This window comes from Protobothrops mucrosquamatus, unplaced genomic scaffold (genome assembly GCF_001527695.2).
Source record: "Protobothrops mucrosquamatus isolate PMUCROS unplaced genomic scaffold, P.Mucros_1.0 scaffold3041, whole genome shotgun sequence".
Classification (NCBI taxonomy): Eukaryota; Metazoa; Chordata; class Lepidosauria; order Squamata; family Viperidae; genus Protobothrops; species Protobothrops mucrosquamatus.
The window spans coordinates 50,925-66,817 of NW_015389055.1; the positions used below are offsets into that span (position 1 = coordinate 50,925).

General features: G+C 38.3%; 1 protein-coding gene across 4 annotated transcripts in view; it reads right to left on the reverse strand.

Annotated features, from left to right (window-relative positions):
• The window catches only part of SRSF11 (serine and arginine rich splicing factor 11), a 19,400-nt gene extending 4,852 nt beyond the window's left edge, over positions 1–14,548 (reverse strand). For all 4 annotated transcript variants that reach the window (XM_029286175.1, XM_029286174.1, XM_015826293.2 and 1 more), the window contains exons 1-7: positions 14,165–14,548; positions 10,871–11,004; positions 6,514–6,623; positions 4,800–4,892; positions 3,719–3,768; positions 1,040–1,167; positions 386–467 (exon numbers count right to left, since the gene is read on the reverse strand). In XM_029286175.1, the coding sequence (XP_029142008.1) occupies positions 386–467; positions 1,040–1,167; positions 3,719–3,768; positions 4,800–4,892; positions 6,514–6,623; positions 10,871–11,004; positions 14,165–14,292 (725 nt within the window). In that variant the 5' untranslated portion in view covers positions 14,293–14,548. The remainder of the gene's footprint in view (positions 1–385; positions 468–1,039; positions 1,168–3,718; positions 3,769–4,799; positions 4,893–6,513; positions 6,624–10,870; positions 11,005–14,164) is intronic.
• Positions 14,549–15,893: the final 1,345 nt, after the last annotated feature.

Here is a 15,893-nt window from a genome sequence, read left to right on the forward strand (position 1 = left end):
GTTAATGCAGCCCAGCACTGTTTTGGCTTTTTTGGCAGCTGCAGCACACTGCTGGCTCATATTTAAGTGATTGTCCACTAGGACTCCAAGATTTGTCTCACAGTTGCTACTATTGAGCAAGGTACCCCCTATACTATACCCGTGCATTTGGTTTTTCTTGCCTAAATGTAGAGCCTTACTTTTTTCACCACTGAATTTCATTCAGCTGTATTCGCATACAGTTATCTAAAAATAAGTCCTAAATCAATTTATTTAATACAATTTATTTCCGAATTATTATTTTTTAAATTATAGTGTTTACTGCCTGCCATTACCATATTATATGGTAACCAAGGTCTTATCTGCCAAACTTGGTAAACAGGTGAGTCATTCTGGGAACCCTGACCTGTGTCTAGAAGAAGAAGGTGTTCTCCTCCTCCTTGAGCGCGATCTGGATCTGGAATGCCTTCTTTTATCATCCTTTTTATCTGAAATCAGAACATAAGAAATGTCAATTACAGGACAATTAGCAGAAATTAGGTGAACACTTTTAAAGTTATTTTTTAAAAACATAAACTGTAACCAAAGGAGTTTTTATGTCTCAAAAGCAGCTTTCTGCTATTTCTATCAATTGTGTTAAGGGTCAAATGCATATTTCAGGTTAACTACAAACATAACAATTCATATTCCTATAGATAAATAGATTCGGGATGTATTATATAAAATGAAATATTGATTAGGATAACATCTAAACAAGCCTAAGAACAAATATAAAAGGGGTTCTTTGGTTCAGATCAAAAATAATTCCAGCATCTCATTTCCAATGGCACCCATCAATATGCTCCTGGAAAGCCCACAATTGCTGTATTTTTCAGCAACTGATATCAAAAGACTTACTGGTTATGATTCTTAAGCAGATGTCCTTCCCAAAGTTTACTTATATCTGACTTTTTACTGATATTTCATACAATGCATTGTTTTTCCTGAACCTGAACCAAGGGGTATTACAGCAATTTTCTGGAAGACAAAATTGCTTAGGAGACATTTTATATTGCTTTACCTGGCTCTATAGCAGCAGAAATCAGGGATTGTGCTTCTCGTACACGTTTCATGGCTTCTTCTATTTCTTTACTGGAGGTATCTGTTTTCAGACTTGGTGAAACAAGGCCTGCAGCTACATGATTCAGCCTGAATCAAATAAAAGAAAAAAAAACCACACACAAATTAAATTGTAAGATCATTTAAACCAGAATATACACATAACTTGTTATCTATTAGAAAAATAATCACAACAATCTCCTTTAGTAAGGCATTCAGTGAAAAAGACTGTTGATCGCTGACAATGGCATTTTGAGGTATGGTGCTAGGAATTTTTATTAATTATTTTATTGTTTTATTTATTTATGTCTAGAATCAGTTGAATCCACTGGCACATACATTTTCATGAATAAATGAAAGCATGTGTTAGCTGTTAATTTCAGGACTAGGCGAACTTATTTAAAACTGAATTTGAAAAATTAGCACTTGAATTTGCTTGCCGTTTTCATTTTTTTTTTTTGCTTAGTGTATCCTTTTTATTAGATAATCTCACTGCCTAGAACAGGGGTAGCTCAGGAATTCTGGGAGTTGAAGTCCACGAGTCATAAAAGAGCCAAGGTTGCCTACCCCTGGCCTAGAATGTTCTTGTTCTTTAATATGCAGTATTTAGATATTTATTTTTTCCATGAATTTACTCGAAATTAATAGGGATCCTCCAGCTTCTTCTCTTTAAGTACAGGTGGTCGACTTACAACCGTTCATTTAGCGTTCGTTCAAAGTTACAACAGCACTGAAAAAAGTGACCTATGACCGTTTTTCATAGTTATGACCTTTGCAGCATCTGCAGGATCATGTGATCAAAATCCAGATGTTTGGCAACTGGTTCATATTTATGACCGTTGCTGTGTCCTAAGGTCATATGATCACCTTTTGCGACCTGACAAGCAAAGCCAATGGGGAACCCAGATTCACTTAAGAACTGGGCTACTAATTTATCAACTGCAGTGATTCACTTAACAACTGCGGCAAGAAAGGTTGTGCTCAATTGTGATTGTTAAGTTGAGGACTAGAACTAGAAATCACTGGACATCACATTTCAAGAGTAGAAGGATTGGGAAGAATATTCTAGTCCAGGCAATTTCCTCAACTGCACATATAAAAAAGGAAAAGCAAAGATCAATGGCTTTGTTCTCTTTTGCAATAAACTCCCTAACTGGAACATCCAGGACTAATCTGGGATTAGTTTGTAACAGATGCATAAATTGTTTTCTGTTAATCTGTAAAAATAATTTGTTATCTCTTGTTGCTTTAGGATTTAACATGGGTACGCACCCTGCAAAATGCCTGTTATTGCCAGGAAAATTAATTGCATTCTCCTGCAGATTTTTTTTAGTTGTTTTTGTACTGTTGTTCGGTATGTGGTAGTTTTGTTGTATTTTTGTTTTTAACAGTTTATGCTATTCACCGTCACATATATCAGATCAGAGGCTATATAAATTTACTAAATAAATACATTTGAAGTCCTGTCGCTAGTGTTTCTACACTTTTATAAATTTCAACAAGCTGAATCTTCTCATGCATATACAATTATAAGTAGAAAGGCCAACTCTTGTAATACCACCAAAGTCTTGGTAATTTTAATCTACATTTTGAATTTTTATTGAACTTTTATTTACATGTGAAATTTCACAGCTGAGACCTAATCAAACAATACAAATAAGATTAAAATGCCAGGACACATATAAACAATTGGCAGTACAAGCCTACAATTGCAGCACTTAATTCAACTATAGTTTGAAAATATTCTTAATTAATGGACCTTATAAAATCGACATCTTCCAAAATTCCCACTTCTCAACTGTTTATTTGCCATCCCTACAATCAGTAAATTAGAATTGCACTACCAAGGAGAGGAAAACATCTTACTACTTATGAAATGTTGTCCCATAATTCAAAGGGCAAATAAAATTATAGCGTGCATCCAGGGATAAATGCTGCTTAGAAGATCCGAGGGTGCTGTCTCAGCATTTGCCCATTTCCTCTTCTTAGGAAATTAAGGAAGCCAATTAAGCATGTTAAAATAGTCTTCACAGCGCCATTTCGTTTTTAACTACAGCAAAAGTGGAAGAGCAGCACAAAAGAACTGCTTGCCCAAGTCCAGGTACTTACAAGCAGTCCTCGGCTTACACCTATTTATTTAGTGATTATTTGAAGTTACAACGGCATTGAAAACCGTGACTTGTGACTGTTTCTTATACTTACGATTACAGCATTCCCATGGTCATGTGATCAAAACTTGGACGCTTGGCAACTGGCATGTATTTATGACAGCTGCAGTGTCCCAGGGTTACATGATCAGATGCACTGACCTCCTGACAAGCAAAGTCAATGAGGAAGGCAGAGTCACTTAACCTTTGTGTTACTAACTGAACAACTGGAGCGATTCACTTAACACCTGTGGTGTCAAAGGTCACGAAATGGAACAAAATTCACGTAACAAGTGCCTTGCTTAGTGACCGAAATTTGTTGTCATGAGTCAAGGACTACCTGTATCATGCAAGCCTGGGGAAAAGTCCTGCTTCTTATTCCCCCAAAAGGCATTACTTTCAACGATTCCCTACAAATGGTTTCCTTTTAATCCTTTCCTCCTCTTTCTCAAAACCAATTGCGCTATAGTGCAATTCTAAAAGTCCATACTTACTTTGGATCCACTGTGCTCATAAGTTTTAATAGTTGATCTGCTGCAAGAGACTACAAGGAAAAATAATAAAAAATGCTTTTTATATAAATATTTTTTTTTGGGGGGGGGGAAATTACATTCAAACGGCTTTAAATCTAGCCAAAATTAAATAATACAAGTTACCACAAGTCTCAGAGCATATGTATTAGCTTGGTGTACATTTAAATTCTTTGAGAATACTACTGTATACATAGATCCAAGCTATTTTTTTATTTCTGATAACTAGTTAGTTATTCATGTCGATATTTGCAAGGTTTTATATTTAATTTTAAACAAGAGTCCTCAATTATTTGAGGTTTCTGCAATTGGAGGAGGAGTTGTCCATTTACAAAATGGCTGCAATGAGAAATATATCCAGAATCTAAGAGTCAATAGACAAATACAATTAAGACTGCATTTGAGTCAGAACTGTTATATACCTTTTTCAGTTATAACAATGGTATTAGCCAAGTGTGAACTCTAATATTGTTGTTAAAGAACTTCTAAAGAGTTTGAGTTCTCATTATACAATATATTGATGGCATGAAATATTACCATTGTCCAACAATTCACCAAAATCTGTTCCAGATGAATCCCTAACCCTCTGAATCAGATTTGAGAGATATGGGAGGATGCTGAAGGAGTATATTTTCCTATGTTGTTCATTATTATTATCTTAAACTGATAAAGCAAAATAATACAAAAAGAAAAGCCCAATTTGTGGCTAATTGTAGTGCAGTGTTTTTCAAAAACACGTAAATATTTCACTATGAGAGAAAGTTCTCTCTACACTGAACTTTAGCTGATTGGCTTTCCTCCAATACTATTCTAATCTGATACTGGTTCAGCACATAAATTGCTCTAACGGAGTTAAATACACAATTGTACATCACAATCTTCCAATACTCAGATGAATTCACTTGTTTCTTGTTGATGTGGAAAACCAGAGTCAACAAAAATAATCCTATGGAATTCCACAGTAAAAATTCCATGAGCCTGGAACTGCATAAATGTTAAAACTGACGATTTTCCAGAGACAGGCTTATACTTAAAAGCAATATACCTGAGAGTTTAAGTTTGCCCCAGGAAGACCTAGAGCAGCTAGAGTTGGATCTAGAGTTGGAGCTCCTAAAGCAGCCAGAGGAACAGCACCGATCTGTAAGAATGAAAATATGTACAATCTATGCATTTTTCGTAAGGAAAGAACCAATACAGCACATTCTAATTGTTCTACCATTTTCCAAATCTCTGGAAAACAGGAACAACTTGTAAGTTTTTAAAGTTCTGAAGTACTGACGTTGATTATTATATTAACTTTAATGTAGGTAGCTGTTTTATATCAAATCAGATTATTCATCTAATTGGGTATCAGCGCCTGTGAATCCAATGCAGAGACCTCCTATCTTCCTTTAGCTATCAAGTCCATCCCAACTGGAAGTTCTGGTGACTAAACATGGGATGCTTGGCCAAATGATGTCCCCTTAGGTTGAACAGTTGCCCTAATGGCTACAGTAGCAATTGGTCATAGTAATCCAATTTTCATGCAAGAATATTTATCATCACTTGCTGATTTTTAAAAACAAATATTGAAGATAAAGTGAACGTGGACTTGTTCACGCAAGTAGGAAATATGAATTAGCCATTTTTAATTTCCTCTTAATTTTTACAATATGCACCCAAATTAAACCTCCAAAAGTCCAGTGAATGACATAGTAGTTAGATTTTCAAAACTATTTCATTTATACTAAACTAGCTGCATCTCAGAAGAAGCATTTCTCTTCTCTCTTCTAAACTGGCAGTCTCCACTCTCTGAATGGCAGGAAACAAAAAAAAGGAATTAGAAGCAAGAAGGTATTTCACAAGATCTGCATGCTTCTTCTAGTCTCTGACTTACCCACTGTGAATTTGTAAATTTGGCTTATCTTTAATTTTGCAACTATGTAGACCATTTAAGAGAAATTCACATCCTTGCTACAAGTAGTGTTTCCCACTTGTAACCCAGTGTTCTCTTAAACTATATTTCTGGATATTGGAAAGGAAGAATAATACTCTCATTGTCTTCTATACGGTTCTTTATTCATTTTAGAATCTCGATCCAAGGTCCTCACTTCTGGTTCTAAGGCAAACATCTTAGGCTACAATAGACGTAAACTTTCTAGAAAGTTAGCCACACCAAACTCAAGATGATAGACATTACTCTAAAAAGATTGCACTCTGGAAATCCCAAGAAAGCCCCTTTCTAAAAACTACAAACAACTCCCTCCTTTGTGATTTTACAGGGGGGAGCAGTGAGTAACCGAGACATGGTTTTTAAATAATTTGACTGCTATAAAGCATTTTCATTAAAAAAAAATTTTTTTTAAGAGAGGGTCATAGAAACCAGATAAGACATATAAGCACGGCAAGTATTATGCTGTATGAAAACATAGCAATTCTTTTTGCCACTTGCACCGGGCTCATCCCTAGCTATAGAAATGGCTGAATGTCATTTCTGGTCATAACCTTCCATATGTTTTCATTTCAGATGTTGCTTTATGGATCGAAGAAGAAAAGGAAACTCTTTTAAAAAAGTAGCAGTGAATTAGATGTCAACCCAGTGAATTAAAAGGAAGAATGGGATTCAGTCTAGGAAATCAGTTATAAACTATGGGGGCAATTCTTATTCGTTATAATTCTGCAACCAATACTATAATAACTTTGAATAAGCATGCCTCCCAGAAACAAAGGAACATAAATAATATAATTTTGCTGTATTTTATGCACCCTGTACTTCTTACCTGAGAAAGCGGGTTAGGTGTAGGCAGGAGTCCACCCCCCGGCAGAAGGCCTGCCACAGCATTAGCTGGTGCCAGGAGAGATAAAGCCTTAGTCTCATCAGGAATAACTCCTGCAGAGAGACAACTTTGCATTAGAAGTTACCCCCCAATTTATCTTTTTTTTTCTTTTAAAAACAAAAAACAAAAAACCACACACAAATACACCCAGAAAATGTCTCCCTGAAACACCATCTGAGTTTGCTGAAAGTACTTATGTTGGCTATAATACAATGTTTGCTCTCTTAATAATTTATCATTAACTTGTTTGTCAGAATGAAACTTCAATGTGTGAAAATTTGTTCCTTTTTCTCTACAAAAGGTTAAGTTCTAGAATAAAAAATAGCACAATACACACTACTTTTTTGTTAACACTGCCAAGATTTCATCACCTGTACTCGATTTTTAAGTCATGAACCAAACGTAAGCAAGCACAGTCGGTTCTCCAGGGGTGTGCTCTCAACTTTCAAAAGCTGTTTTATGAACAACGACTCGTGTCGGCTGCTTCACTATAAAGCACACAGAAAAATCAAGATACACAAGACAAAAAAAGTTTGATTTAGGGGTTAATAATATGGCACAGTTCACTATGATTTCTTTTACACCTACCATACAATTTTGTAAAACTTAAAGAGAAGGTAAGAAAAAGTGTAGGGCTTTTGCTGACTTCTCATTTGGATATGAAGGTCTCCACAAAGGTCCAAATGTAGGTTCTGCATATGTGTCCGCGTGTATGTGTTTATGTAAACACCTAAAATGTGACACATTCTTACCTGTGCAGTAAAATACATGCTCCACTCTGTGTTATGGTTACTGTACCAAGAATGCTGCTGAGTATTGCCCTTTCAGAATAAACTTCTGATTTGCAGCTTGTAGTCTGCTAAGTGTCTATTTTTATTGCCTATCCCTGAACAAAGAATAACCTTCAAAAGGCCCAACGTGAGACAAACAGTAAATGTTGATTGTTGTTATTTTAACCAACAGCAAAAGCCCTATACATATGGATTAATCTGTTAATGTGCCCAAGCCCCCAACGTGAGAGAGTTCAATAAGACAACTGTACTATATATTTGCAAATACCAGAACCGTTTCTGCAAGACATATTAAAAAAAACTGCATCTCATCATAAAACATACAATATGTACAGGGCACTTAAGAGAAACTGGATAAGCTGCAGAAGAAAACTGTTGGGTGGTATTTTCAGCAGGGCCTGGTATATAGTTCAGGCTGAACCAGGGAAAAGAACTGTAAAACACAACAACAAAAAAGAAAAACCACTGTTAAATAAAGGTAATGGTTCCTTCCACCTATACTGAGAAGTGCCGATAATATAAACAAATGTATAATACACAGCACTGTTATCTTTCTTCTGTCACTGAGCTGTCATAATTTCAATACCAAAAGTTATGGTGGGAAAAGGGGGGGGAAAGGTCATTTAGATACAGGGCATTAATGCATCAATATAAACATATCTACTGAGATTATGGGATAAATTTGCATGCAAATTATGTCTCAAGAGGATATTATTTATGTTTACACACAATTAGTGCAACTATAACATTTCTGGCATCTAGCTAAAAATTCTCTTGAGACACCTCACAGAAGATCTGCATCCATTAAGTAGTCATGCATCTGATCCTCTCGTTTTTAGGAAAAAAGTTATTCAGAAATAAAACTACAATTTAAAAAAAACAATGAGGCCCCTCACCAGTTAATTTTCATGCGTCAAGAGTTTTTTACTGCTGCTTTGTTAGAACCATGACATACTGCATGAATGTGTAGAAATGAAGAAAAAGAAACAGACAAAAGAAACAAACATTAACCAAAGAACCTACATAAACCCACCCAAAGTCACTGTTTTAATATCTACATTGCTTCCAAACCTTCCATTTCATCACAAAGATTATAGTACTATGCCTTACCGTGAACTTTGTGTTAAGTCTAGAACACAAAGCAACAATCAACACCAAGATGTATGTAACACACCAAAAACAGAAATGCGACTTGATACTAGGGAATATGATCAGTACAATGCATACTTTAATATTTGTAGAGAGGTAATATGTATCGCCACAGTAGCAAAGGGTAAAGATTTCAATTCAGCAGAGTGCTTAAGCATGTGCCTCAATGCAACTGAATAGTTTCACTGATCTTGAAATGTTTTTTTCCCCTCAGCAATGCTTAAGCACTAGCAAAAATGGGGCCTTGTGAAAAGAAGAATTGAAGAGTTGATACCCATATTCTTTCACAGATAAGGAAGATTTGCGAGAACAGAGCAGACGAAGTTCATAGGAAAATCCATGGGTCCATTATTCTGATAAACCACTGTGCCCAGAATTGTCATATCCTGCCAACTACAAAATGGTGCAGATCCTAAAAACCCAATGAGTTCTTGATAGGTAACAACTGCTCAAATTGCATTAAACAAGCCTCAGAAAAATTCAGAAAAGTCATCTTTTTTTGACCGATATCGCAGTGAGAGATTTATCAGTCATCTTATCTTTCTAGCAGAGTTTAAAGTCATGTTTAGAGAGAGAGAGAAAAAATATTACGTATAAAAACCATTCAAGCTCTTAAGAGAGATACTATTCTTAAACACTAACTTGCAAATATTTTGGAGACTATTGGTTCAGTTAATTAGAGCCAAGGTGAACACGACAGCGTGTGTTCCTTCCCCAATCACAATAAAAAGGTCTATATCCATGTTTAGTAATAAAAGGAATACAAAGAGGCACGGGCCCTGAAACCTACCCCAGCCTGCTGCTTATTTCACCACAGTAGCTTTCTGCGGGTGCTGGCACAGTTGCAGCACTGGAACTCAGATAAAGAAAAAACAAAGGAAGACAGACTGCAAGGAGGTTAAATTGCAGGCACAGGAAGGCGGCTATACACTTCACCCACGTGCCCCCTTTTGCTCTAAAAAGCAGCATCCCACCCTTCCTCTTTCTACGAAATCCATATTTAAAAACACAGCTACTGTCGCATCTAGCTTGGCCCTAATACAGACAGCAAATATGTAAGACTCAGACACAGATGTATCTGACATTGTCAGAATTATATGTAAGAAGCAATACTTTAAAGTATTCTATTCAGCCACGTTAAACCAATGAGGGTTAAACTTTGTGGATCTTAATTATAGTTTCAGTTTGGAATATCCTAACATTAATTAATCAATCAGACCTGCCTGTGGCATATTCTTCTGCCTTGTTAATGAGTAAAACGAGATACTATATATAAAACATAAGATTACATTCCAGCACAATTAGTCTGCGTAAATCCGTTGATTTTAATGAGATGTAGTAATCTCTGTATGCAGAAGTGCAGCTTAAGCGTTTACTGTAATCTCGTGGTATAAAATGAGTGCTAGTTTATCAGTTAACAGTGCCTTTGAAAGAGCTGTGCTGCAATCTATAGTGGTTCAACAGAGCTCATTAGAAGAGCAGTCTTCTTGGCAGTTTTAGTTATATTTCCAACCTGCTCATTGTTTTTCAAATTACTGTAACACCCTAAAAATGTAAGAAAAAGAAGAGAAAAAATGTTGTTAACAAGTGAGTGATTTACACCGGGAAAACACTTGGGGACTTGAGTGCTTGCTGGCCTTTAGTTAATGTCTAGAATCCCCTGTAGCTGCAGAGGACCCCACTGTTTCAGTCATCTGGAAGGGCTTTTGCATTTGCCTTCTCCACTATAAAAATCACACACACAAATAAGAGAGAAGAGTTTATTATTTTAGAGAAATTCTAGAATATATAGCAAGGTTGAATAAGAAAATGTGGAATAAGATCTAATACCCAGTGCCCATTTAGCACCTTTGCAGATATTTTCTGACTAACAAGAGATATCAAACCCTTGGTGTACCAGAATTTATGTTGAGGGTAACTGCTTTTCAATTGTCAACTAAAACAGGCAGAACATTGCCTTGTAACTGATGATATGTATTCCCTAACTCTCCACGAGGGAGAATGAACCATGAGATAACAGATGCCAGACAACTTAAAGCAACATTGCTTGTTTATATATTTCATTTAAAAAAGATAGCTTAAAAAATTATTGAGGCAGTCTGGTGAAAATAAATCAAATAATGCTGCATGAATATAAAATTATTCTAAAAGCCTTTGCAAAAACGGATGGGCAAGCTCCAGAAAGTGCTGAATTAGTATTTTCTGTCTGTTGTAAAGAAATCAAAGATGAGGGTATACCAAGGGTTTTAAAAATGCAAAAAGCTTGGATGTTTTATATGCTAAACTTTATGCTATTCAACTACATCAGGATTTAATATCAGAGGTCTATGGCTTCATAGATCTTTAAACAATTCACAAACCTTCTGCGTAGGGTACGACTATCAATGCTCGGTCAACGAATACAGTATTTGTCAGGTGCTGAGCCACAACTGCCGAGTCAGGTTCTTGGAACTTTACAAAACACACACGGGAAGAAACAGGCAAAGGGGAGTCACTGGAAAAAAAATCAGAATATGAACATCAGATGTAACATGAACAAAGGTTAAGACATTATTTGACTTATGGGACTATATAAAAAAGTATTGGGCATGGACCTCAGAGTTTTTCCAAAAATGCTTACTGTTTTTAATGTTATAGAACAGGGAAAATGATTAAATGCATGGCTGGAGAAGAATCAGATTTATACTTTATTTCAATTAAACTTAAATAAGTATAAATAATATTAATATTCATGTACCCTTTCAAAATTACGAAGAGGGCAACCCTTGAGTTGTTCACTCAGACATACACTTGGTTCTTACTATGTGTATTTAAGATTTAATCTAAAACTGAAAACTGGGAAGATGTAACCGACATTCTTGATAGGATGTCACAGGCAATAGATAATAACTTGAATTTTTCCTCCTTGAGAGAAAAATCTTCCCTCAGGGCAATATATCATTTCTCTCTTAAAGAAATACATGCAAAGTGCATTGTATACACTTCATATTAATGATGGTAAGTACTTTACTTTTCCAGTGACAAAAAACATATCTACTACCGGTAGTTCAGAGCTAAACTGTAGGGTTCTGGTTATTTTCTGCTCTGTTATCTAGCCTGGCTGGGGAATGGCTACAGGAAAACCATCAAGCTCAGACAACACCAAGAACCCACCAAAGGTTTAACTTTGCACCAAATAAAAGATTAAGTGAAGTAGCATGATTATGGTGTTGGATCAGAGTTGAGAAGAACCAGATGCTAATTCATCATTAGCCACAGAACCTCATCAGGCACTTTGGGTCACACACACTCTCAGTCCAATCTATCACTTGGGAGATTTTTTTCCCTGAGAAAAATAGGACAGAATATAATATGAACTATCTTAAACTGCTGAATTAAAAAAGAGCTATAAATCAAATAAACAAAATGATCCAGATTTGTAGCTATATCCATAAAGTAAACGCCCAGGCAGAATCATGTCACTTATGGTGGGAAATCAACAACCAATCCTCTTCCAGGGAAAAATGTTTTTACTTCCCAACTTGTTATTTCAGGGTAATTAGTATAACTTAACATTATATTAGGGCCAAGTTATGCTTGTACTGATGCTATGCAGACATTTTCTGAGATGTAACCCTGTAATAGTTGGGTGGCTTCCATATTTCAATAATATCCCATAATTACATTTTGCAGGGCTTCTTTTCCTTTTTCATGCAGAAAATCTGAATTTGTAGAAAGGTCCCTTCTTTCCTGTTGTGTTTTGGGCATACTGTGACTATCTGTGGAAGCATCTTTTTCCTAACCTGGACCCCCTCCCCTAAAAGTATGCTTCACCATAAAACCCAATGTATGCTATATTTTACTGGCTAGGGATCATGGGAATTGCAGTCCCATTGATCTAGAGCAGTGTTTCTCAACCTTGACAATTTTAAGGCATGTGGACTTCAACTCCCAGAATTCCACAGCCAGCAATGCTGGCTGTGGAATTCTGGGAGTTGAAGTCCACATGCCTTAAAATTGTCAAGGTTGAGAAACACTGCTCTAGAGGCCACCAGATTGTTAGCAGCCATTCTAGAATATGCTTTCAGATTATATGGGACACAGGCCAAGCCTGCTGCCTTTTCTTATTGCCAGAAGTAAATGGAGTCAGATTCTTGGAACTTTACTGAAGGCCAGCATCTTCCTCTCTCAATGGAAGAGGGAAGGCAAGAAAGATGGTGGGAAGATAGGTGGGGGCCATGGCAGATGTCATGCAGGGACATGCTTAGCTGAGGCAAGAAGAGACAAGTAACAAGAAAATTGGGGAGTGGTTGGGCCAGTAGGTTATATGTTGCCTTGGCATCTACTTGAGATGTAGCAATTTGGCCTCCTCACACTATTTGGATTTTGTTCTGTCTGAAACCTGAACAAACAAAAACGTTTTGGTTATTTCACTGATCTGTGGCCGACCTCAACAGTTCAGCATTACTTCTATTACAGTAATCTACCACAGTGGTGGTCTCTGATGAGCTTGGTTGTTTTCTTGCAGATGTTGCATTAACCAAACTAGGTAACATCATCACTGCTAGGATTTCAACCCTGAGCTACAAATATTCTCCTTTATTGGTACTATAGGAATCTGTTCTGGATTTATAATAAAACTATGTTCCTGTTTTGACCCCCGCCAGCTCTCTTTCAGACACCACAGCACAAGTTCCCAAATATACTCCCAACGAAGGAGGGGAACATTTTTTTTACACTGGTTACTTCTTATGGCTCTTATCAATTCAAAATCCAAATCATGGGTTATACTGCCTAGTGTGGAATCAACAAGACCACATCCCAAGGGTCTGGGCTTATCCTTACGCCCCAAACACTCATCGAAACATAACATTAGACACTTTTACCTGAAAATTACAAAAACTACAAATGCTAATATGGCTGCCAAAAAAAAAACAAAATCGAAAAGAAAAATCAACTTTGTGTTATATGTCACTGGCAACAGGAAACAACCTGGATTAAACCATAGCTTAACTCTTTCGCCTCTTACAACAGAAGTTTCACCCCCCCCCCCACGCAATACAGCACTTTTCCTCAGTGTTTCTCAACCTTGACAATTTTAAGGCCTGTGGACTTCAACTCCCAGAATTCCACAGCCAGCATTGCTGGCTGTGGAATTCTGGGAGTTGAAGTCCACAGGCCTTAAAATTGTCAAGGTTGAGAAACACTGTCCTTTATAAAACCAATCCACCCCACAACGTGGCTCTGCCACGGAAGCTGGCCAAGCGCGTCCCGAACAGCATTTGAAAATGCCTAATCCCCTAACTAACACACAAATACGTGTTGCGTTCAAAATCGTCTTATCAGCGCCCCCCGCCGGTCTTTTTTTTCCGCCGCCTGCCTTTCCCCCCCCCCCCCGGGTTTCGAAAGCAGGCGAGGGCGGCGAGCCAAAGAAAGGGCGCCCCAGCGCCGGAAACTCAAGATGGAGCGGGGGATGGCGCGGAAGGGACCGCGTGATCCGCTTTAGCGGCAACCACCGCGGCCAGCTTGTCTATTTCTGCGCTGTCCTCCGGGCCCTCATCCTCGCGCGGCCCCACCCCGGCCGATCGGGGCCTAAGAAGACTCGAGCAATGGCTTCAATGAGGCCGCGGCCTTTAAAAACCGACCGCCGTCTCTCGAGGAGAAGCGGAACTTACTCGGGAGGGAAGAGGCGCAACTCTTCGATCTTCCCCAGGAAGCCGAAGAGAGTCCGCATCTGTTCCGAGCTGGCGCTCGGGGAGACATTGGTGACCTGAATCACATCGGTGCCGCTGCTTGAAGCCATCGCGCTGCCTCCTGGTCCGGCACTTACAAACGCATCGAGAGCAGAGGGGGTTAAGGGCCCTGGGGGATCGGGAGAACGCCTCCTTCGTATGTCCCTCGGCGCTTCCCGTCACTCTAATCGCAAGGGAGAAAAAGGCCCTCGCGCGCAGAGTAACGGCCACCGAACGATCGTTTCGATACCAGACTCCCTGGGCCGCAATATCCCAAGCTCCTCAGCGGCTCCCTCCGAACGACGCAAGAACCTCCCGGACTGCGCCTGCTCACAACCAGGCGGCCTGGTGAAACGAGACACGCATAACTGGCGTGTGCGCATGCCCAGTTGAGATTCCTTGCTGCGCATGTGCGCGATCTGCAGGCGGCACTAAAAAGCCTTTTTCTATTTCCGCGTGGGGGCTGGCGGTTGGGATTGGTGCTTAGCTTTATTCGGCAGGGCGATTTCTAATTCTGAACGCTATTTAGCGTGCCAGCTTTCCAAAGTCCATTTGATTCGAAGTGATGGATAGATTCCATGCATAAATCTGTCAAATTAGTCTCTCCCCATTGTAATAAAACAGTGCTGGCAGGGGCTCTGTTTCTTGAGTGGTTTAGCTGATGTATACATGGGGTCCTTGATGCTAGTGCATCATTAGTACTGATGAAGTTACTCAATTTGGATAATGAAACGTTTGCAAGAAAACCAAGCTCAAAGCATCAGGGATCCCTCATTTCAACCCTGAGCTACAAATATTCTTCTTTATTGATGTATAGGCATGCTGGTTCACCAGCGCAGGAGAAGGCCAAAGCTCGGAGTGGAGCTAATTTTCCCTTTTCAAACAGAAAGGAGTCTTTGGGCCATTAGCCATATTAAATGTGCAGTTTCTAAGTACTGCAGAAATTATTCATATTTCTAAACAGCCCATCTCTGAAAGGGGCTGCAGTATGATTTATTCATTAGGTCACTTTAAAAAAATACTGTTTCCTGCTGCTTATGTGATTTTATGTAAAATACTTGGCGAAGTCTTCTCTATTAGTCTTTTCAAATTATTGCCCATCTCTGAAAGAGGGGCTGCAGTATGATTTATTCATTAGGTCGCTTTAAAAAACGCTGTTTCCTGCTGTTTATGTGATTTTATGTAAAATACTTGGCGAAGTCTTTTCTATTAGTCTTTTCAAATTATTGTGAAATGTTCACATGAGCTTGACTGACAAGTAAATTTTAAAGAGGAAGTAATGTATACTTTTTTTGCAGAACTTAACAAAGCACTCTTTAACAGCTTGTTTAAGTACTACACCATAGCATTAAAGCAGGATTGAATATGGCGTGTATCCAGTCTTTACAATTTAGAACAGACATGTCAAATTAGCGACATCATGTGATGTCGTACAACGTAGCGGAGCTTTTTCTTCATTGCCAATGGGGTCGGCGTGGTTTTCCGGTGACGCGTCCGGCCTGTGGGCCAACAGTTTGACACCCCTGATTTAGAATAACAGAGTTGGAAGGGACCTTGTAGGTCATCTAGTCAAACCCCCTGCCCAAACAGGAGTCCCTACACCATTTCTGACAAGTGGCAGTCCGGTCTCTTCTTGAAAGCCTCCAGTGATCAAGCACCAGCAACATCTGAA